This window comes from Dromaius novaehollandiae, chromosome 1 (assembly GCF_036370855.1).
Source record: "Dromaius novaehollandiae isolate bDroNov1 chromosome 1, bDroNov1.hap1, whole genome shotgun sequence".
Lineage (NCBI taxonomy): Eukaryota > Metazoa > Chordata > Aves > Casuariiformes > Dromaiidae > Dromaius > Dromaius novaehollandiae.
The window spans coordinates 117,607,877-117,629,967 of record NC_088098.1 but is presented as its reverse complement, the minus strand read 5'-3'; the positions used below and the strand labels follow the sequence as shown (position 1 = coordinate 117,629,967).

Genomic DNA, 22,091 nt, shown 5'->3' with positions numbered 1-22,091 from the left:
GTATTTTTACAGTTGAAGCAGGCCACTGGCTGCCTGCACAGAAGTGGATTTTATCTGGACCATATTAGGCAGCAGCAGCATTAAAACTAAATGACTCCATAAGCAGAATAATCCACTACATATTTCACAGCTGCCTTGCTTAAATGGCTTATTTATTTTGTGATATGTTGGAAAAAAGGTCAAAGGCTGCTCCACAGTTCAAATGGTGTGAAGTCCTCTGGAGATGATAAAGAAAAGTGTATTACACCAGTGACTATGTCAATGGGACAATTGGCGTTGGCCATACAAATGAAAGTCCTAGAAAACAGTTCCTGAGGGATTAGGACTCCAATATATACTCTCCAATGCTCTATATGTCTCTCCAAGGTTATCAAATAAGAACAGGTTAGGAATTGTGGGTTCATTCCCGTCACTGTCATTGCCTGCTACAGGAGACATTTCTCCTCCTACTGCATTAATTTATCCATTTGTAAACAGTATCCTGAGTTCTACCTAAAGACTCAGCAGAACTGCAAAGCACACTTCAGGTGCCATCAAGTTGCACACAAAAAAAAAAAACCCAAAACCCAAAGACAGCTTGATTCTCCTAGCCCTGATACAGGCATGACTCCACTGGGCAGCAAGGGTGAGTCAGACCCTGACTACGCAAAGGGGTTCACTATTTATCCCAGCAGGTACGTACATCTTAGAAATGGGAGATTTGAAAACAGCCTTGGAAGCGTGGCAGCCTCCTACTTACCATCTGGGGAAAACTGGTCCCTCTCGAACACTGTAATGCAGAGTACGTCCTGCTCGAGGTCTTTGATAAAGAACTGGCAGTTGGAGTTCCACTTTGGATTGAGGGTGTCCTGTATCGTCTTGGTAATGTGGCATTGAGAGCCCATGGTCACCTCACAGTATGGGTTACTCTTTCCTGGGAAGAAGGAAGCAAATAGAAGAGTGTAATCACGTTTTTAGGTGTGTGAATATCCTCTTGGCTCTCATAGCCAGCTAACAGGGGAAAGGTTGTGGCCTCACTGCCATTTTAATAAACAGGGACACAATTCTGCAAGGTGCAGAGCACCTTCCACTACCATGATTTCACAACTTTGTGGCTTATGGTCTCTATGGTGGAAACTGAGCTTGCTTGAAACAAATGCTTAAGTGCAGGACAACTGCATGACTGCTGTTGAACTGCACAAAATCACCTTAAATAAAAATATTTAAAGTTCATTAAAACTTCTTCATTAAACAAAACCCATGTTTTGGACAGAACTTCCCTTAAAATTAGTTTAACAAAAGTGAATGTCTTCTTCATGGAGCATATTATGAAAACCCAAGGCTCTTACCATGGGATCTGCAAGGTTTTAGTTCAATGCCTTCAACAATATTCACCATCAACCTCCCAATGCCTGTTGCTCTTTGTGAGCGAACTGTGGTTAAACAGAAGAGGAGAGACAAAAGTCATTACAATATTTTCCTGTCCATGGGCATTTCCACAAAAGAGGAGAAGCCCTGCATCCATGCTGTACCTAAGTAGGCCTTTTCCCTCTTCTTCTTTTCAGTCTCTATGTACAGTTCTGAAGCAGCTTTAATTTTCTGAACCCAGGCAGTCCTTCAGAAGGAAAAGAAAAAATGTTGCAAAATACTATTTCCATTATAATCCCATTTTTCCTCCTTAGGATAGGAAGCATAGCAGAAAAAACAAAGCTGGCTCTCATTCCAAAACACTTGCATGCTAAAGCTTGACCCTATCCCAGGATCTGCTACACCGAAGCTACCTGTTTAGAAGAGATCTTACTGAAATTCTTGGTACCCGCAGAGATTTAAACATCCCAAGCCAGCAGATCCCATCACATAAAGAAAGCTCAAGAGAACTACAAACAGGTAAGGACTTGGTGAGAAATGAAAGGTAGAGATAACAGGCTTGTTCTCACCAAGTCTTTTGCTTTATTACAATAAACTAATTTCTTGTAGCTAGTAGAAAAAAGTTAGGACTGCTTCACTGCAGAGGTGGCCAGTTTTCTTGAACCCAGAGATTTCAGACCAAAGCCCTTCTGAGCCTCAAGACACATTAAGCATAACTCAGGGAGGAGTTCACAGGTGATGAGTGGTTTCCCTACAGGTCCTTCAGTTCCCTTACAGGATGGGACCAGACTGTCACATACTCAGATCCTGGCTTCAGCAGCCACTGCTGGTTCCTCCTGCCCTCAAGTGTTTGGAAGAATGGGTGCAACACACAAGGGAGCCCAAGACATGGGTCAAGGTAAAATGAAAGTATCTAGAAGTCGTGAATCCATTCCAGACCCCAATGTGAGAGCTGCTGTTCCACAGTGAGCTGCAGCTCTTTATACTGGTCCAGACTGGCATCTAAACACTCACCTACACTGACAGCTTTTGGAGAAAACAAAACACTTAGGGCCAATTCTGTCTTCCAGGCCAGCCCTAAAGTTAAATAAATGGCAGCTTTGGAAGTGTATCAAGGACCAAATTTAGCCTGTAATCAGGCATACCTTTTGAGATTAAATGGGCAAATTAATCATTCATTGATGCTAATTTTTTATTTCTGTTGTCACTAATTAAAAGCAAGTAAATGATAAAAAGCTAGAGGTATCTCACCTAAAATTGGGCATTTATTTAACAAGCAATTCTGCTACAAATCAAAGTCAACAGTTGTAAAGGCATTTGACTGAAGTGCCTAAATTAGGAGAGCTGGTCCTCAGCTCCTCTCTGTGGTGAATGGAGAGAGGCAGGCACCTCCAGCGGGCGTTCAGGACATAAAGATCCTCCGTCTCTTCTACTGATGGTATATAGTGTAGCCTGCCTAAGCTCCTACCACAGGCACTTCACTGAACAGCCTAAAGGTAGGTGGGATGAATGTTCGGATGTTTCTGATTACTGCAGTGGGTGGCCTGATACAGAACATCTGATTACTGCAATAGTATGATCTGCGCAACAGATCCTAAGTTTAAAAGGCAATAGAGCTACGTCAATGTTCATCACCAGGGTCTAACCACTATGCTATTCTGTGGCACAAAGGTGGAAAGCGCACCCCAAAGGACAAGTGGTATCCACAGAAGTACGATCTTTTGCAAGAGAAATTACACGCATATAAGTAATAATGAAGTAAAATTCCACATTCTGCCAGGTAGGCAGAGAGCAAAGATGTTTTACACGTTTTTATGCATTAGAATTGTTAGCGGCAACACATTTGCAAGCCAGCAAAATACGATGCCTAAACCATGTTATACATCTTATGTGCACTTCTCTAATGCTTTCATTAGCTTTTGCTGGACTTGAAGTTTCCATTTTTAAACAAAAGTTATCTTTCAAGACTTTATATTTGTGCAGAGAAATCTTTTCAATATAAGTCAGTGTAATCCTGTCTTCCTAAGCTTGCCAGAGACAAAAATCACAAGGTGAAGTTTCAGGCTTGTCATTCTTTTGACTGTTCCAGTCTAAACTGAATCAGATTAAAACTAACCAGGTTTTCTTTGGTAGGTTTTTGCTTCAAGTTTTAATTTTGACCCGTGCCTGAATCTCATTCGACATATAGCCATACAAATGCTTGCCATGGCACAAAAACAGATGGCTGTTAACAGAGAAAGATGGGATTGCATCTTTTGGCTTCCTTATGCTAGCATAAAATGTTCTATAAATATCAGCCCTCTTAACCATTTCCCTGTTGGTCTTACCAGAATCTGGGAAACATCATTATTTCTCCCTCCTTTTCATATAATAAATATCACCATATTCTCAGGCACAGGGAATTCTCCAGACAGTCTTGTGACAAACTGCTTTGTAAAGGTTTCCATGGAGATCACTATGCATCTGTATATCACATACATTTGCATCAGACTTCTGAAATTCTGTATTAACATGGCCTGTGCAGGCACTTACCTCTCATTAATGCTTTCAGCCCGAAGTGTATAGACTCTATCAATGTGGGAGATATGGAAGATGGGCTCATCTCCAGAGGGGTCTGTGGGTAATTTTACTAGTACCTCATTTAGAAAAATGGGCTGTAAAACATCAGGCAAAACCAGAGTTCTATAGCACAACATCCGAACAGATACATTCAACATAGAGTAATTGCAACAGATTTCCTTTGTGCCTAGCATATCTTTTCCCCCTTCTTCCTGCTTCCCATCTTTCTTCAGATCTTTCATTTTTTGAATTTGCTTATTATCAAAGATACAGGTGTCTCCAGAGCCTGGAAATACATCTTCTGAAGGAAGAGGGCAGCGAACACTACTCCCTGCATCGCTCCCTGATACCCATGACCTCTGTTGAAGAGGTTGTTTTGGGAGAGCTTCAAAAGCACGTTATCTTATCTAGCTAAAGCTAACAACCAGTTTGTTCACCATCACTCCCCGGCATCCCCAGCACATACTAAACCTTTCCTACTTCTCTTATACAAAGGCTATTGCCCACAGCACCAGTATGGGAGCTGCTGCCTCCTGTACCACGGTTGGAATATAAAGATCTAGGTCACCATTTAAGAGTGGTACTTACAGTTTTGTACATTTTATACTGAAGATTAGATTTGGGGCTGAAGACCTTGTCCATGCCAGAAGAGCCAAGAGGTTTTATGATCTGAGTCAGGAGGAGGAAATCGTTGAACAGAAAGCCATACAGTTCCTTGTTACTCTTGGCTTTATAGAGTTTCCCACTGTGCAGAAACTTGCGTGGTCCCAAGCAGTTTGTAACAGAATTAAATACGAGTTGCTGCGAAAAGTAGAAGAAGAAGAACAACGCACTGTATAAAGTAAAACAATCGAGGTTCCCCTGAAAGAGATCAAATATAGTTTTGAGTCCTAACATTGGTTTTAATTCGTGTCACAGGGATGATGAGCAATGTCTCTGTCTTGCATATGATAAGCAGTGCAAGTCATAGGAAAGCTGTACAAAATTAACTGTAAGGCAGCCCATCAGTTGCACGGGGCAAGTCCTGTACAATCACAGAGAGGCCAAAAGCATCTGTGCCTCCTTTTGAATTTCTCTGCCACAAACATGCATCTCCCTGAGTGGGACTGAGCTGATAATGATTTGTCCTAGATTAGCAGTAGTTACGCAAACAGCTTCTCCAAATGCTGAGCTTTCTCAGCATGGACTACATGAATTAGCAAGTGCTTTTGCTCCCAGTATCCAAATTTCACCCATTAAAGCATACTAAAGGACTCCCAGATAACCTGCTTTTGCATACCCCAATACTTGGGATTAGAGGACAGCTGTCAATCAGTGGCTGGGATGGGAAGAATTTACGACTCATCTAGAGGTTGTGATCAGATCAGTAGCAGGCTTACCCTTTGGTAAGGTGTAATTTTTAGGCTTATTTCCACTGGTCAGGATTGCAAGGTTCTTGCCATCCTAGCTAGCTGAGCACGTAGATCTGGAGTGGTTCCTTTTATAGATTAGAAACATCTAAGCCAGAAGACTAGGGTAAGGCCTGACCACTCCATGCCATAGATGCAAGGCTGTTACTGTTGTTATTATGACAGAAAACAGGCAGTTAGTTGGTCTTTCAAGCAATATTTTTGGTGTTCCAGGGTCAGACGTCATGTACAGAAGACAAATGAACCTGAACGCCTCTCACTTAGGGCAGTAGTTATGCTTGAAAGATAGCTGACAGTGACGTCCCTTCTTCTGAAACTGTCATACATGTTTTTCCCTTGAAATGGTTAGACTTCAAAAGATGAAATGCATTTTTTTCCAGTTTATAAACCAACCAATGCTTACTATTTTTTTTAACTTCTAGAATTCAAAACAATTTAAAATCAAGTTATGTTCTGTCTGCTTCTATTATCCTCACCAGTAATAGGGAGGCCATCAAAAAGTCCTCCGTCCTCTTGTAGGGCATACCAACACAATAATTTTATTGCATTCTCACTAGAGAAGCTTGCCATGGTACCTTATAAAACAATATGCAGTGGTAGACAAAGTGACTTCTAAAGTCTAACAGTAAAGTCTAGAGAGCAACTTGGTCAGTATTTTTGAGTTTTCAATGCAAGTCTTATCACAAAAAATATTTTCTGTGATGAGTTTTAAAGCACTCCAGGATGGTGTAGGTATAGTTTCAGGATGATGTAAAAGCAGTATAACAAACACTTTATTGTATAGAGCTATGCAACTGGAAAGTTGCATTTGAAAATTGCAGCATTTAATCTGGCTTTTTTCCAAGGGCAGGAAACAAAAGCAGTATTTATCAAATAGAAAGCAATAACATGAGCTGCAAAAAGGATAACATGCATGAGTGAAAGATAGCCAAAGAAGGATGAAAACAAATGATTAAAGATTACATTATATGACTACACTGTTTGTCCCTTGATGCAATGCTGCATGTGAGCCATGGTTTCTTCCCGACTGGTGGAGAAGCACGCCCACACTTTGCATTTCTCTAGACAGTACACTGTTTACCTCAGACAGGCCTTCACACTGAACATGAGCCTGGATCCACTCCAGCCTATCTGAATTTTCCTTTTCCCGCACTCCTTCATTTACTTGAGAACATAATTCTTCTGCTTTCTCAAGAGCATGCTTCAAATGACTATGGTCTGGGTGGTTTTCAGGAGTGTTTTCTATTATCTGCGCGTAAATAAAATACATTAGCCTCTTCGGTTATCTGTAGTTAAAAACATATCCATCTTTTCAGCCCTGCACTTTGTTTTATTTCTTTATTTTTATCAGAGATGGCCAATCTGTTCCAAATTTCCCCCCCTCCGACATACATAAAAAATAGGAGACAAACTCACGGTTTGGCTGTGAACAGCTGAAATGAATGCCTGTCTGCAGAGCCTTTACATCAGTACAGAGCTCACTCTCGTGATGTAAGTATGCAAATTCTGGTCATATACAGAAATATATCCATAACTGATAAAGGAATCTCTGAATGCCAACATCCAATTTATAACTGGATTCTTTCCTATGAAAGTCTTGGGCCAAGTTCACTAATACTATTCAGTATGTGTTAGGCAACAAATGAAAGTTAGAAAAGGGTTGTAAGTTATCCAGTAATGTAAGCTGTGCAGCAAGGTAACTTGCAACAATTCGGCATTCAGGGTTGCACACTCAATCTCATTTACAAGACTACGGGAAGGGAATGGCACTGTGGAAAAAGGCTAAGAGGAGTGCAAGATTAACCCATTACTCCTGTTTTCTGATTTTAAACTTTTCATCTAGCTTTTACTGCCTTCTAGTTCTTTCAGTGCAAGTCTCACTTCCATTTGTAACAGAAATCCAGAGTCATTCTGTTGAAGCCTGATGAGTTATTGCTGATTTGCTCCAGTGTGATGGAGATAAATGGATAGCCTCCATTCCCACATCAGCAATCTGACACTGGCAAAGCTTGACACAGATAGGAAACTACTCTGTAATTAAGCTGTAAGCAAAGCAGCATCAAAACCAGCATCTTTGCAAAAGAACGTACATTTTTAATTATTAGTGGGTATCTTGTTACCCGTTGCATAGGCTTTAGTAGAAAACTTGATAGTGGCATTCCTTTACAGCGAGGATCCATTGCTAACCTCTGAAACATTAGAGAAGTAAAATGGTGTTAGTCAGTTTGTTTAAAACACTGCAAAATAAGCTCCTCTAAGAAGGGAAAAGCAGAACAGCTAAATCTGTTCTTAGATCAAAATCAATGTCAGAGTAGTAGAATTTCTTGTATTTTTTACAAATATTCTTCATCTGTCTTGCCGGTACAGGAGAAAGGCCTCTTCTTACTATTTATTTCTTTGGGTACCAGCATGTACCATACTGCAAAAGCACTACTAAACCAAAATGAGGTATTTTATGGCATTACAGTTCTTCGAAAAAATGTATTCCTTCAATGAGTGCTTAAGTTCAAAAGTTCTTCATTCTAGCCCAGCATACAGCCCTATTCTGAGATCATGTTTTGGAAATCAGCAAAATGATCATCTAAATGTACTGTGTATAAAATTCACAGTGATTGATTGTTTCTTCTCTTACTTTAACAAACTCCTTGAACTCTGGGACTTCATCTGTTTTCTGCTGGATGAGGGCTGCCCCATTGAGCTGGCAGCTACAGAATCGAATGTAAGGCTGCATGTGGGGCAGCTGAGCTGTCAGGATGTCACCAATCATTTTCACTGGCATCTTCTCTCCCGACATCTTCTTACGCACACGCAATGCCCTAAAGATGAAAAGGTCACGTGTTTTATGAGTAACTAGATCACTAATGAATGATTTCTGATTTATGAAATAAAATATTTGATTCTTATTCATTACGGAAACAAAGAGAGCCCTAAATAATAGAAGATCAGTCACAAGATTTATTCCATATTGTAAGAATACAATAATCAGGACTGCCCTCTCAGCCAACACAATTTTTCCCTCTTGTGGTCAAAGTATTATTTGAAATTAACTTGATGCAAAGCCAGATTAGAATGTCAGTTCCTTGTTCATTAGTTTAGAAAGAGAATACAGATACGCTTTTGAATCAGAGACAGAAACCTTACCACTACTTCATGCCCAAAGCTACTTCTAAGCTTTTAGCCTGGTTTCCTAAGGAAAGGAGTTTTACTGTCACTGAGCTGCCTGTCATTGTCCTATCCCTGTCATAATTTCCGAACTTGTGGGTCATTTTCAAGCACATTTTACAAAAGAAGAGATAACTCAAAGTTCTAAAATCCCTAAAAGTTCAATGAAAATTAGCAGATCTTTGGGGGTGGTGTGGGGGAAATAGGAACTTCATTAATCATCTTGCTTATGAAGATGCATTTTTTACTCAACTCTCATTCATTTTGTCTGGCAGTGGCCAGGTGAGCAATCTGTGTGCATGTGCCTCCAGACCAGCCACAGCATTTACTGTCTCTTGCTGAAGCAGTAGGAATGAGGGAGAAAGGTGCAAGTGGGAAGAGAGGGTCCATCAGAGGCCACAGAGGATGAAGGGAGAAATAAGGGTACTTGCACTGTGTGGAGTTTCATGGCAGAGAGCCGGGGCTGCAGTAGTTGGAGACTGTGGAAGGAAGGGTGCAGGGTACACTGGACACAAATCCCTAGGAAACCAGGCTTTGTTGGTGCCGCTTCTCACAAAACAGCTCATTCAGATGTGATAAGCCTACAGTAACTAAGGGAATACATCAGCTAACTCAGAACTAGTGAGACAGAGATTATTGTGCTTTGTTTTGCATTCACAGATAACTGGAACTGGGAATGGGCTGTGACAGAGACAGAGCAAATAAAAGAGTATGAAAGTATGTGGGTAGCCTTGACGGGCACTACTCTTCAGGAGAGGTTGATCTTGCCTTCAGGAGCACACATACACCAAGAGCAAAGAAAGTGCAAATACCGACTCACAAACAACTACTGGATTTTTCTCGACAACAAATAATTCCTAGTAAACATTGTTAATATTCTGCTTTTTCCAACAAGGAAAAATGCATGGCGTTTTTGGCTACTATTTTCATAATGGTAAATATTTCCATGCAGCTAAAAGGAGAAGTAGGGGGAGAGACTCATGATTTTGTTATTGCTAAGTACAGGGGGAAAACTTACTTCAGTAGTTTAATATTGCACATAATCAGCTCCTTCCAATTAACAAAAATCATAGCAACTTCTTTTTCTGTTAGCAGCTCAGATTCCATTAGTGGTTTCTGGAAGATCTATAGATTCAGAAAATTAAGCAATTTAGAAAGTATATGTTAAGTATATTCAAAGTGACTAAGATTGATGCTCACTTTCTTAGCCTGGAGGTGTGAAAATTTTACAACAGAGTAGCACCTGATACTCACTGGAACAGACTTCAAACATGCACTGTGCCCTAGAGATCCATAGCGTTTCCTGATAATATGTTTGTGAGCAGGATATTGCTTTAAAAGAGCATGATCTAAACTTGCGTGGGTAGTGTCACTTATGGCGTGGACAATCTGTTTTAACCATCGGTATTTCAGTCAGAGGTCTCCTGCAAAATATCCCAGGTCTACTTTGATAATACAACTGAAAGTACATTTTAGTTTGGACTCATTTATGGTAGTTCTAATTTATCTGATAGTGTCTCATTTGACCATTTTGCCAAGAAAAAAAGCGCTTTCCCCTCTGTCAAAGGGATTGTCCATTTCAGTTGCATTCCCTTTTTTTCCACATATGAGATGCACTTTATAACATTAAAAAAAAAAAAAAAAAGAGTAACTGAGTGTCACTGTGAAACTGGCACAAAATTTACTTTAAGTTTTAAGAACTTACACATGAGAAATAAACATTCAAATTCAGGAGCAGAGAGTTTACTAGAATGATAATTTAAAAATTGGTGTTTCAGTGACGGTAACACAAGGGCTCAATATTAGTTACACCCACACCCATACACACACATATAGATATAACAATTGAATACAGATCATGCCTAGGAAGTCAAACATGGCGGTGACATCAAAGAAAGAATCACTTTGCACGGTGAAATTATTGCTCTAATTTACTTGAAAAAGACGAGCGAATAAAAGCTGATCCTAAAGCTGCTGTGCGTGCTCACCTCCGTGACCAACTGCAGATCATTCACATAGTTCTCTTCGGTGACAATGAGTTCATGGATGTATCCCTGCCTTTTTCTTTCGGTAGGTGTCAGCATATCCAGAAGATGCAAGTCTGCACACCCTGGAAAACACCAAAGAATCGTAGATTTTACTGATGGCCATTTGCAAATTCATACAGATCTGCCGTAGTTCAAATAAGGTTTACTGAACAGTAACTACTGCCTCTTCATTTAATTAATAATTCACATGTAATAGCACAAAGCTAACCACTTTTCATCTTAGTGACTCAAAATGGTTTGTCTTTAACACATGGCATTTTTTTTAAAAAAAGCAAGGCCTTTCCAAATGATGATTAGTTATTAAAGCAATTGAATAAGGATCTCATTAAAATGAAAGCATGAGGTCTGGAAATAACTAAATTAGACTTCTCTGTGACACTAGCAGGTTTGCTAAAAGAGTGTTTTCTTTGGTGGCAAAGCTTAGCAGTCTCCTTTACCACCAGCTGCCCATTCCCAACCTCACTCCAAAGTTCATTGTCCCCTTTAGCTGCATTATTCAACCAGGATTGCACTGAAAAACAAATCCCCAAAGTGATCTTGGCTAATACAGAGAAGGGGACAAAGACTTCATCTGGTACCACTGCCACAGAAAAGGTAGATGTATCCTAAAAGGGAACAGAGTGAAGGAGGACTGCCAAAGTAATCTTACATGCCCTGAGGAGAACTGGGAAGATAATGGCAAAACAGAGATAGCTATGTGAACAGGAGGAATTCAGACCCCAGCTTATTTATACTTTAAGTTCAAGTTTAGCCTTTGTCATTCTTGTCCAAGCAGCCATTCTCATCAAGAAGGTACTGAGGAGTTTGTTTTTATGCCTTCACACACCAACGCAAAATTACCTCAAAATTTTTAAGGATTTGAGACAAAATGCATGAAGGTCAGTGGAGGTCAGCTTATAGACCAAACCAAAGGGGTTGATTATTGTTCTCTTTTATCTTTAAAAGCATGTTAACGGCTTGTAACTAGGAACTCATCATCCATCAGTTTTTTCTTTTGTTTTTGCGAACTATCTCCCTTGTATTTACTACGTGTAGATTCTAGAATTCTTATGCGATAACGAATTCTAGAATTTCAAAATTTTTTATTCTGAATTTGAATAGAATAAGAAATTACAAAGTTTTCTGTAAGTCAGAATTTTCAGCTGAGATGAAAGAAATTCTTCTGAAACTGGCAACTGCAATATTTTCTTCCAGTTTCATTTTTTACATTTTTGATTTTTGTTCCCTTTCTGCATAAAATAAAATGTATTTCAAAAAGGAAAATTGTTTTCAAGCTAATTTAACACATTTTGTTTCAATAATGCTGTATTTAAAAGAATTTTTACATGACCAAAATTCTTTAGCTTAATTCAGTCCCCAACCCCTCAACGGAGCATTGGCAAATTCAATACATTCCTCTTTGAAAGAGAGTTTCCTATGGGGAAAATGTTTGGTCTGAAAAATAATCAGAAATTCACTTCACAGGTTTTCAACCAGCCGACGCTTTTTTACTTCTTTTTCAACAGCATCAACAATGACATCAACATACTGAGATCTGACAGTGGTATTTTAGATCAGATGCTTTCAAATGCTTTATTAAAGTAAACTACTTTATTAAAGTAAACTACTGTTCCTAAACGCATCACCCTGGAACAACTCTTGCAGTTCTTTGCATACATAGTTAATAGTTAGATAATAGTTCCTCTATTTTTAGCTTCCTGAATGCAATTCAAGAGGTGATTCTGCACCGTGCCACTAGCAAGGTCTGCATGCATCACTGCAGAGTTGTTCATGAACATGCTTTGGGATGCCCTGCTTCAACCAATTTGCACTCCAGAAAAAGTAATGATAACTTTGGGGGAAAGGAAGGAGGGGAAAAAAAAAAAAAGAAATCTAGACAGTCAAGGCAGCTTCCTCTGTGCTTACAAAGCTGAAAACAAATCAGATCAGAAGCCTAAGCATACTGAGAATGCTCCTTTTTGGTACTATATATTGTAGTACTTTCAAAGAGGCACTTTACATTTTTTTTGGAATAAAAAGGTAGAGTTTGAGAATTGTCAACTAAAATCACCCTGATTTAATGCCAAAATAATCAAAACGCTGGGCACTTTCCAAAAGCTTCAATTCTGTTTAATAAATGAGCACTTTCAAAGAGTTTTCTTAGTTATCACGTAAAGTAAATCAAGTCTAAAAGAGATTTAATTCTCTCTGTGCACTGTCAGCTTCATTAAAAATGAACAAAGTGCTTAACTATTTTTTCTCTAGAGGTTGGGGAAGTTTACTCTTCAAAGACGCTGATGATCTTGGTTTGAAGTCTTATTTCCAAACACCGACATTTTAGAGGAAGCATTTAACATTTTCAATTACAATATTTTACTGGCTACCTTGACAGATAGTCAATTGGGATTTAAATGAGCTACTCTGAACTTCCATTAATGATGTCTTTTCACACTAAATATTTGAGAAGATAACCTATCAAAGCAGAATATGTAGGAGAGACTTTTCTAATACTGGATTTTTTTACATTAGGTGCAGAAGTTGCAAGAATTTTTTCCTCTTTGTATACGAAACAAAAAAACCCTGCGTTCCTTTTTCAAGTTGAAATGTCAGGCCAAAGGGCTCTATTTTTTCAGGGAAGCCAAAGTAAAGGACTTTTATAAATGTCTAAATTCCACTCACAGCTGTAATAATATCATTGATGAATTCAACCAATTAAAAGAGACTCCTGGTAGGGACTATAAAATGCCCTTGATACCAGACATTTCCACTGACAAATGGAAATTTCTATTACGGATGAAGTAGAGGACCTCACTTCAGTACAGAATTGGTTAATGTTCCTAATTTAAAACACACAGCCCCTCGTGCATACAGCTATTCAGGTATGTAAAATTAGGCACTGGAATTTGTCTTTTTAGTTGATAATGCCCCATTCTCTTTTATATTTTCTCTCCTACTCTGAAAAGTAATGATGTGTTGTATTCAATTTGAAAGATTGGAGAAGCTGAACTTGAGTCTTCACCGACAAAATAGCTAGTAAATTCAGACTAGAATGGGGAAATTACAACAGCTAATTCAATATGTTCACAGTGCAGTGAATATACAAATTTCTGCCCTCCGACTGAGTAACATGTATGAATCCAAGCAGAGGCACTCACACACACTCACCAGACTGGGTATTTATTCTCTCAGCACTTACAGAGCCACCATACAAATGCTGTAACTAGAAATCTGTGCTTTTGGACCGACAGCACTGAAGAAATGTAAAAAAAGAATTTAAAGTGTCATTCTAAAAAGTGGCTGTCTTGTTCCTTTTCCTTCAGGACCCCGAAAATACGTGTCTTTATAAATGAATTTGCAAGCTTGAAAGCAAGAGATTCTGCTTTGACAGAAGGAGGGTTCTGCCATGGGACCCAGTGATCCAATACATGGGCACAACTTTTAACGCCTCCTAATTTGAGGAGGTTGTTCCTAAACAATGCTGCTGGGGTGTTGAGAACACGCCATTCTAAACACAGCAGCAGCCAGATTTCACAGCTAACTTCATCCTGGCCCAGGCTATAATGACAAGGTCACAGCAGATAGGAAACAGTTCTGGTAGAGGGAACCAGAAGCAGTACAAAAGTATTTCACAGCTTTCCCTCGAAAGATGAAGCAGGGGAAATAGCCCTCTTGGCACGACAACAGCATCCCTTCATTCAGAATAATTACAGCATCTCACCAGGTTCCTTCTTCTTGGCTTATCAGCTAACTTCAGACACAACTATCAGTTTCCAGAAAATATCTTTTGGGATGCATCCACTACTGGAGGACTATTTCAAGCCTTTGCTGAGGACAGCTTGTACTCTGGTGATCAAACTGATCTTTTCCTCTCTAGCTTCTTTGATGCCAAATCCCACTTCACAGCTATTTTCAACAATTTCGGCCTGTTTAGAATATCTTAACTGGACCAGTATGCCCATTTAGCAGCAGGACACAGCACTTCTCCTATAGTTGTTCACAATTTTTTGTTCTGGAAAGGAGGGAAGTAGGATGGAGGAATGAGTCTGGAAAGCCCCACTCGCAAAGTCACTTTGCTTTGCCAAGACAAGTCACAAGCAACACGTGTCTCCTACCGGTCACACTCCATCAGCTCTTATCAGGCCACTGCCAATTCAGATGGGCCAAACAACAGATCTAGGATCTTTTTTAACAGTTTTGTTTTTCTTTTTTTTTTTTTTCCTTTTTAACCTAGAACCCACCTAAGTGTCAAAGGCTAGCTTTGTAGTATTCAACAATATACACTTGTGATACACTACCTTCATTCTCATTTTGCAATAGCAAAATCTTTCTGCAGTGCTTCAGGTAAATACCTTATTTACTCTGAAACAATGTATTTTAGTATTATAATATGGGAAGAAGGGGAAGAGGAGAAGCGAGATGGTAGAGAAGGAAACCTACTAAATCCTCTTAGAAATAAACAGAACATGCCTAGCACTCCCTTTTCAGAATCTACTAGGACAAGAATAAAATCATACGTGTGAGGGCAGGGATGCATTTAAAAATGTAAATTGGCAGAGTTAACCGATTCCTGGATTGGTTTATACTACATCGGGAAACTTTAAATCTCATCTCTGAGTTACGGCCCAGGACCTATCTTGAACCTCTGAGCATTGTATAGTAATAACAAATCAGTCAAAGCCTCAGTCACAGATCCAAGCTGAAAGAGCTGCACAACCTAATCTTGCACCGTCTTCAGAAAAAATAAAGATGTCGTATAGGTACTTCCCATGGAGTCAGAAAATGTGGTGTTATTCTAAAAGCTGTCTAAAAAGCAACATTTCATTAATTTTTCACTTTCTTAGCCAGACCTCTACCCATCGTCTTTCCTGGCTTCATGTCTTCCCCCTAAAAAAGGGTTTAAGGTGAAGGAATCAAGCCAAATTGATTGAAACCACTCATCCGGATCCAGAATTGCTCCAATCCATGAAAAAATTCAGCAAAGAAAACTACACGTGGCAGAGACAAGTGTGACAGAAAAAAACAGGAATTAGGTTTCAGCCAACTAGACCAGGGTACAGACAACCTTTATCTGTGACGTTGATTTGAGTCAGGGTCAGACTAGTAGTTACCAGTGCTGGTACCAGGCCACAGCTGTATACTGGTGGGCATGAGCTGAGTTGGAAGCATCAGTTCAGTACTCCATGGGTACAAACCGGTACCTTGACAGGCTAACACAGAAGTCAGAAAGGGAATGAAATAAAAGCATAGAGCCTCCTTCTTGCTGCCCAGGTACAGCTACTGCCAAGGGGGCAGAAGTCAAAAAGTAGGAAGGATGCGAAGAAGCAATTTTAGGGAAATTTTAGGCTAGAAAGCAGAGCCAAACCCTGTGATCAAGCAGCACAATAAGGCTAACAGGAATCCAATGCCTTCTAAAAGCAACATTCACTTGCTGCAGAACAGCTACGCAATATAAACTTTTTCACGTGTCAACAACCTAACAACTACCTTTTCCATAAACCAGTTAATTTAAATAATACCACAAGATTAAACTTTTTCTAAAATATGACTTCTACTTCTGTGTTGCCCCATAGGGTTAATAAAAGTTACAGAAGAAGAGTTACAGGTTTGATTGGAGTTAGTTTCAGGCTCTACAAGACTTTACAACCTGAATTTTTGTGCTGAAGAGAAGCAGTAGAGGACTACAGGGTTTTGTTTGTTTTTTTAAGAAGTTTCTGAATTAAGATGAGGGGAGGGCACAATCAGCTATGAAACTTGTTTTTGCTGTAGAAATTTGTTGCCTATGTCAGTATTATGCTTACACATACTATTAACACTACCAGGTCAAGCCAGGCAGTTAAGGTAACTCTCAAAATTTCTACTCATGTGGACAATAACTCAAAATGAATCCTTATTCAGGGTAAAATATTTCTTTCGCAAGCTATCAAAGGACAAGTACAAAAGCCCATACGATCTATATCCAGGGAATAAAGTCTTCATGAAAATAATTTGCATATCTAACTGCATCCAAGACAACCTTCTGAAACCATACTTTCAGGTTTTAGAATCAAAAGATCATCTTAGCTTCTCTTTTCAGTCGAGGAGCAGCTTGTTATCCAGTTTTCTGTGCCCATTCACTTAGCTTGTAATAGGGTAATTCAGCTTAGCTTACTTTTTACACTGATTAGATACTATTTGAGATATGCTGTCCTTGGACGTATTGAAGTTGTCTAAAAAGGTTAAAATAAATCATTTATTATAATTGTAGAAGTGCATATACAGAGCTATTTATCAAGAAGTTAAATAGCTAGAAATAAGAATCTTAGTGAATTAAAACAGACTGCTTTAAAAAACAGAACAAACCCAATATACACAGTTATTTTGTTGCCCTACTAGAGGGTTACAGCAATAGACTACTTTAAAATGAGCTCACTGAACTCAGGGGGAATGAAGGAGATAGATACCACGGAACTCCAAAGAATTGAGACTATTAAGTAAAATGGATTCAGAATATAAAACAAACCATTTTTGATGATTTTTGACAGCATCTCAGATTCAGAGTTGTCTTTGACAGATTTAAAGTATTGATATTAACAAACCCCCTGAAGGAACATGGATGGAAATTCTTCCTCAGCAGCTGAATACAGAGGAAATTCTTCTTAAGATAAACAGAAAAAAAAGTGAAGAAAAAAACCCACCACCACTTAGAGTGCTCTCTAAATCTGGTCTCCTCTGTATCCCTCAAGTGACAGCTCCTTTTCTTGATCTCCTGGTCCAAAGGGAAAAGATACTTAGCAAATGAGGATTAATATAAAGAATGCACTCAACTGACCAGACAGCAATGAGACTGCTCTCTTTTCTAAATGCTGACTTAAAACATAAATAAAATTAAAAATCAGCTGAATGATTTCTTATCTGTGTCTATGTAAATCTTGCTTCAGCCCTGAGTGGGATTAGTGTCTGTTGGCTTTGCAGCCACAAATCCAGGAACTCAAGAAACAAGAGTGAAGGTGCATTTGCCTCCTGTGATGGAAGTTTTGGGGGGTTGTTTTGTTTTTTAAATAGGTTTGCTTGCTACAGTCGCGATGTGTGGCTTTGGGAGGGCACTGTGTGGCTTTGGAGCTTAAAAACTTTTCAAATGAACCAGGAAGGAGGAGACAAAGTCAAAACTGGATTGAGATACAACCCTGACAAACTATTCTTTTTGCTGAAAATAATCTATTTTCTTTATTAAAGAATTGCTTTCATATTCCTTTTCTCATATACAAAAAAAAAATCCCCACAGGTAACAATGAATATGTGCAATATTTTGTTCATACATACTACTCAAGGGAAATAATTGTTATGAGGCAGATTAAACATTACCATGCTGATCTATAGCAGTACACTTGAGAACTTTAATATTTAAGTAAGCGAGCATTATAGGTACTTCAACAATGTATTTCAAGATAAGCTGCAATGGTTTGAATATCTTTATCCAGGACATTTTAAATGTGTTTTGCATTTTTTGTGAGTTAACTATTCTCAACAATAGACTGATTTATAAAGCTGCTGTTGTGTTGAGTAACGCACAGTACTCTTCTGTATGAGGACTCTTGGCACAGCATATACCAGTGTATGTGTCTACAGAAGGATAACTTCACACTGGTCTTTTCAGTTCAATGGTAAACTGACCCCAGGAACTTTTAGGGCACTGTGACTTTGAAAATCTTTTATGAGACATCACTTTCAACATTTGTAAGAAGCATGCTAGAAAACATGCAGCCTGCAGATATTATAATAGCTTTGTTTTTCTTCTCATTTAAAGTAATGAAAAAAAAAAAAAAAGCAGCATCTGAATTCCTTACACCCAAATTATTGCCAATATTTAGAGAAAGTGTGTTTCTGGCCTGAAGTCATAAAAACCAAAATACTCCTTAGGACAAATGCTTTCAGTCAAGTTATATATCTTTCAACACAACTCTTCATTATGGAAATGTAGAGATATCCTTTCATTAAAATAACATTTTAATGCACAAAATATTGAAATAGTGGAATAAAATCTGGCTACATCGTTCTCAGCAAACAAAACAACAGACACTGAAAATTACAAGTATTAAGTTCTGTTCAATTTCTGTAAGATTCTAGGCAGCATATTCTTCAGCAAGTGGCTATGGTGAAGAAGAAAACTTTATGGCAGAGAGAGAAAGAAAAAAATTTGTGCGTGTTAAATACTATCCTAAAAATAAAGAAAATCTGTGCAAGTGTGCATGTTTTAAGACCAGAGCTTCTGGCGTAAAACACAGAGCCTAAGTCAATGTAAATCCCTGGTAAAACAACAAACTATACTTAATTTATCTACCAGTATAGCGCCAAAAATTATCAACTTATTTGCAACACGTAGAAAGCATTGAACAGAAGAAGAAAGGTGCAAAAGTTTGCAGTTAAGCGAGATCCTTCTGAGCAATTATATTCAAATGATATTCAAAGAAACAATACAAGTGTTATTCTGAAACTAAACAGGTGGGCTTCAGGCTATTCTGGTGGCTAACCTACTAAATGAGCTAATGTCACTTGGTGAATTCCATGTGTACACAGCAACAACACAACCAACACATTTTAGTCTAGTTTTATACGAAGAATTTAATTATCTATACATGTAACTAATTTTAAAGGCTGTATTACAGTTGTTAAAGCTGCAGGTTTTTATATATTTATATATTTTACATTCATATCGATGAAATACTGAAGTGCAATTGAATAAGGAGCTTCACTCGTTCTTTGCACCGAATGATAGGTGGGAAGGAAGGAGATGGGGGAGGATTAGAAACTCTACAACACTGCCAGCATAAAATTTAGAAATAATGAAATACAAAAAACAGAACAGAACTAAATGCTGAAATAATTAGTATAACTACTATATTGTGCTTGAGGCATTGCGAAGAGAGGTTTCTGCACCAACAGCACCAGGCATTTCATCAAGAGCTTGTAACTAATGTTGGAAAGACAAACATGGCTTAGCTACAGCACAGCTACTACATAAACTCGACTGTAAGCTCCATTTAATATTAATTTGTATAAATTCCACAGTCTAGTTAAAAAATGTAAACATTGGAAATTAATTGCAGGGAGATATTTCTATACATTCTTTCTTGTCAAGATAATTACTTGTTCAAAATGTGTTGTTCCATAGTCATGAGAAAGTAAAAATTAGAAATCAAACTTCATGTAGCCAAGATGAAAAACACAAAAAGTTAATTCTCAAATCTCACATGAATGTAGCAGTCTATTGATTTCTGATACGAAAATGCAAAAACCAAAATGTCTGAGACAAACACAAAACAGGATGTTTTCTAACTGTATGCAGCTACAAGTAATGTGCAAAATAAAATTAACTGGAATAACAACATTATGCAAGGTTAACATCTCTTGCATTGGAGGGAAGTTAATTTCTTCTCTCCACTGTGTATTACACACTCAACAAAGAACACCTGATACACACAGTACAATAACTATAACAAAATACCTTATCTGCAACTGGGCACATATAAAGTTCCTTAAACTGATTTAATTCCTCCTGTTCTTTTGCAATAAAAATTTAAAAAAAAAAAGACATATTGACAACACCGGACAAGTGAACAATAAAAACGAAAGATACATAAAGTCTCAAATTTATGGACATTCGGAACAATTTTAATAGCACATGCAGCATTCCTTGATAGTGGGTCTTTTTGCACAAACAAAATTGCAATGAAGAAACTTAATTTATACTTTTCCTTTAAAAGGCTAAAATATATATTTAAAAATAATTTTAAGACTACTGAAAGCACCTGTGCAAAGGTGGAAAAATTATTTTGGTAACTATGAAAGCCACAAAAGGACCCACTATCCTCTGATTTTTTTTGTTTTTTTTTTTGTTTCATTTTAATTTTGCATCTATATCTGTAGGTAATTAACTCAAACATTGCGATTACATGCAACTAATGTAAAATGAGGTAAACTGCTCTGCAGTGTGTTCTTCTACTCAGAAGGCAGTAGATGATCATGCTGGAAGTCACATGATCAAGGCTGCATCTCCCATCATCCCTCTGGGCAGTGATATGGGATAGTGGGTCTCTTTGAGGACTTTCAAGCCTGAGTGGGGGATGGACAACATATGATTCCTAGAAAAAGGAGGAAAACAACACATAAGCAAAACAAAACAATGAGCAAATTCAAGCTAGGAAAATGAGTCAGGCATGTAAACAGCATGGTGCAAAAATGGTAAAGGATAACATGCTACAAAGGGAATGGGAACTAAAAATAAAACAAACATAAAATAAGGTTTGCATTATAGAAGGTCTTCAAAGAGACTTTGACAAATGCAGCAGTGAGTGAAGCTTCGAGTTCTGCAAACCACAGCAGAATCACAGCAATGCTGCATGTTTCATCTTAAAGTACTGCATACAAAAATCACAGCACAGCAGCAGAGATGGTCACTTACATTGCTGGCTTGGGTCCATGTCTGTTGTCAGCTTCACGTAGTTGGATGGGAAGAGACCCACTTGTCCGTTCACCTCCCCCTTCCACCAGTCTGGGTCTTCCTTATTGAGGACATTTATAATCTGGCCTTTATTGAACGCCAGCTCATCGTCATTCTGCGCAGTGTAGTCATACATGCCAATTACTTGGCACACTGGAAGATAAAGGAACAGGTCTGTGGCAGTGGTAATGTTTCAGCAAAATGTTAGCTATGCATAAACCAGCTCCAGTCACTGTTGATGCTTTGTCCCAGTATGGCTCCACAACAACATACGCTGATCCAAACCCGTACTGTCATGGTCCTGCCCCTCTCTCCTGGGCCCCTGCATGGTGCTCATGTGAGCCCTCAACAAATTGGCTCAAAGTGATTTAAAAGAAGTAAAGAGTTTTCTAGCAGTTTTGCCCTCTCAGTTGGCTATTTCAGGAGTCAGGATCATACTAGGAAGGGCAGAGCACAACAGTGCAAGCTGAGAACAGTGCAACCTGTCTGGAACTGTACCCTAGATATTTTCATCAGGAAATAGGAGAAGAAAGGAAAGTTCTAAATTTTACCAAAAAGTCAAGCACTTCCAAGAGGTTAGCATTCTATTGCCACATCTCTTCAGCTTTATGTAAATTTTGACCCACAAAAGCTTTAAATTTGTTTTATATTTACGAAAATTGCATTTTCCATCCTCACCAACCTATTTTAAGAAGTCTATCCTTTCCAATAGACCTGGCGAATGGACAGTAAAGTCTGGGGAACACTTTAAGTTCTATCACCTGAGCTCATTTCTAATTAGAATAGGACTGGCTCAACACAGGCCTAGAAATCAAAAGAAAGCCAATGGTGATATCCCTGTTACTGCCACTGAGATGTTAGGAACACAAAAACATTAGAAAGGTGAGAAAAATAAAATACACTAGGCCATTTAAGCTATTCTTTTGGCACCATGGGACTGCTTTCAACAATATATTTTCTATTTTCTTACCATGAAACTGGTTCTCAGGACACAGTGGTCTCTGTTCAATTATAATAGAACAATTTTCTCTCCTTAATTCTCTAAAGCAGCAGGGCTGTTTGTTTAAATACATAGTTTTCCCTGCCTTTCTGATGTGTTCTGTATGCCAA

General features: G+C 38.5%; 1 protein-coding gene across 5 annotated transcripts in view; it reads right to left on the bottom strand.

Annotated features, from left to right (window-relative positions):
- Window positions 1-22,091, bottom strand: part of ITSN1 (intersectin 1) — a 143,841-nt gene that overhangs the window by 7,684 nt on the left and 114,066 nt on the right. For 4 of the 5 annotated variants that reach the window (XM_064524479.1, XM_064524468.1, XM_026108543.2 and 1 more), the window contains 11 exons: window positions 20,943-21,134; window positions 10,466-10,587; window positions 9,496-9,602; window positions 7,948-8,131; window positions 7,406-7,504; window positions 6,397-6,564; window positions 4,495-4,707; window positions 3,880-4,001; window positions 1,512-1,594; window positions 1,329-1,412; window positions 740-913 (listed from right to left, as the gene is read on the bottom strand). In XM_064524479.1, coding sequence (XP_064380549.1) covers window positions 740-913; window positions 1,329-1,412; window positions 1,512-1,594; window positions 3,880-4,001; window positions 4,495-4,707; window positions 6,397-6,564; window positions 7,406-7,504; window positions 7,948-8,131; window positions 9,496-9,602; window positions 10,466-10,587; window positions 20,943-21,134 — 1,548 coding nt within the window. Of the gene's footprint in view, window positions 1-739; window positions 914-1,328; window positions 1,413-1,511; window positions 1,595-3,879; window positions 4,002-4,494; window positions 4,708-6,396; window positions 6,565-7,405; window positions 7,505-7,947; window positions 8,132-9,495; window positions 9,603-10,465; window positions 10,588-20,942; window positions 21,135-22,091 lie in introns of those variants that run through there. The other variant, XM_064524493.1, reaches the window with a different exon arrangement.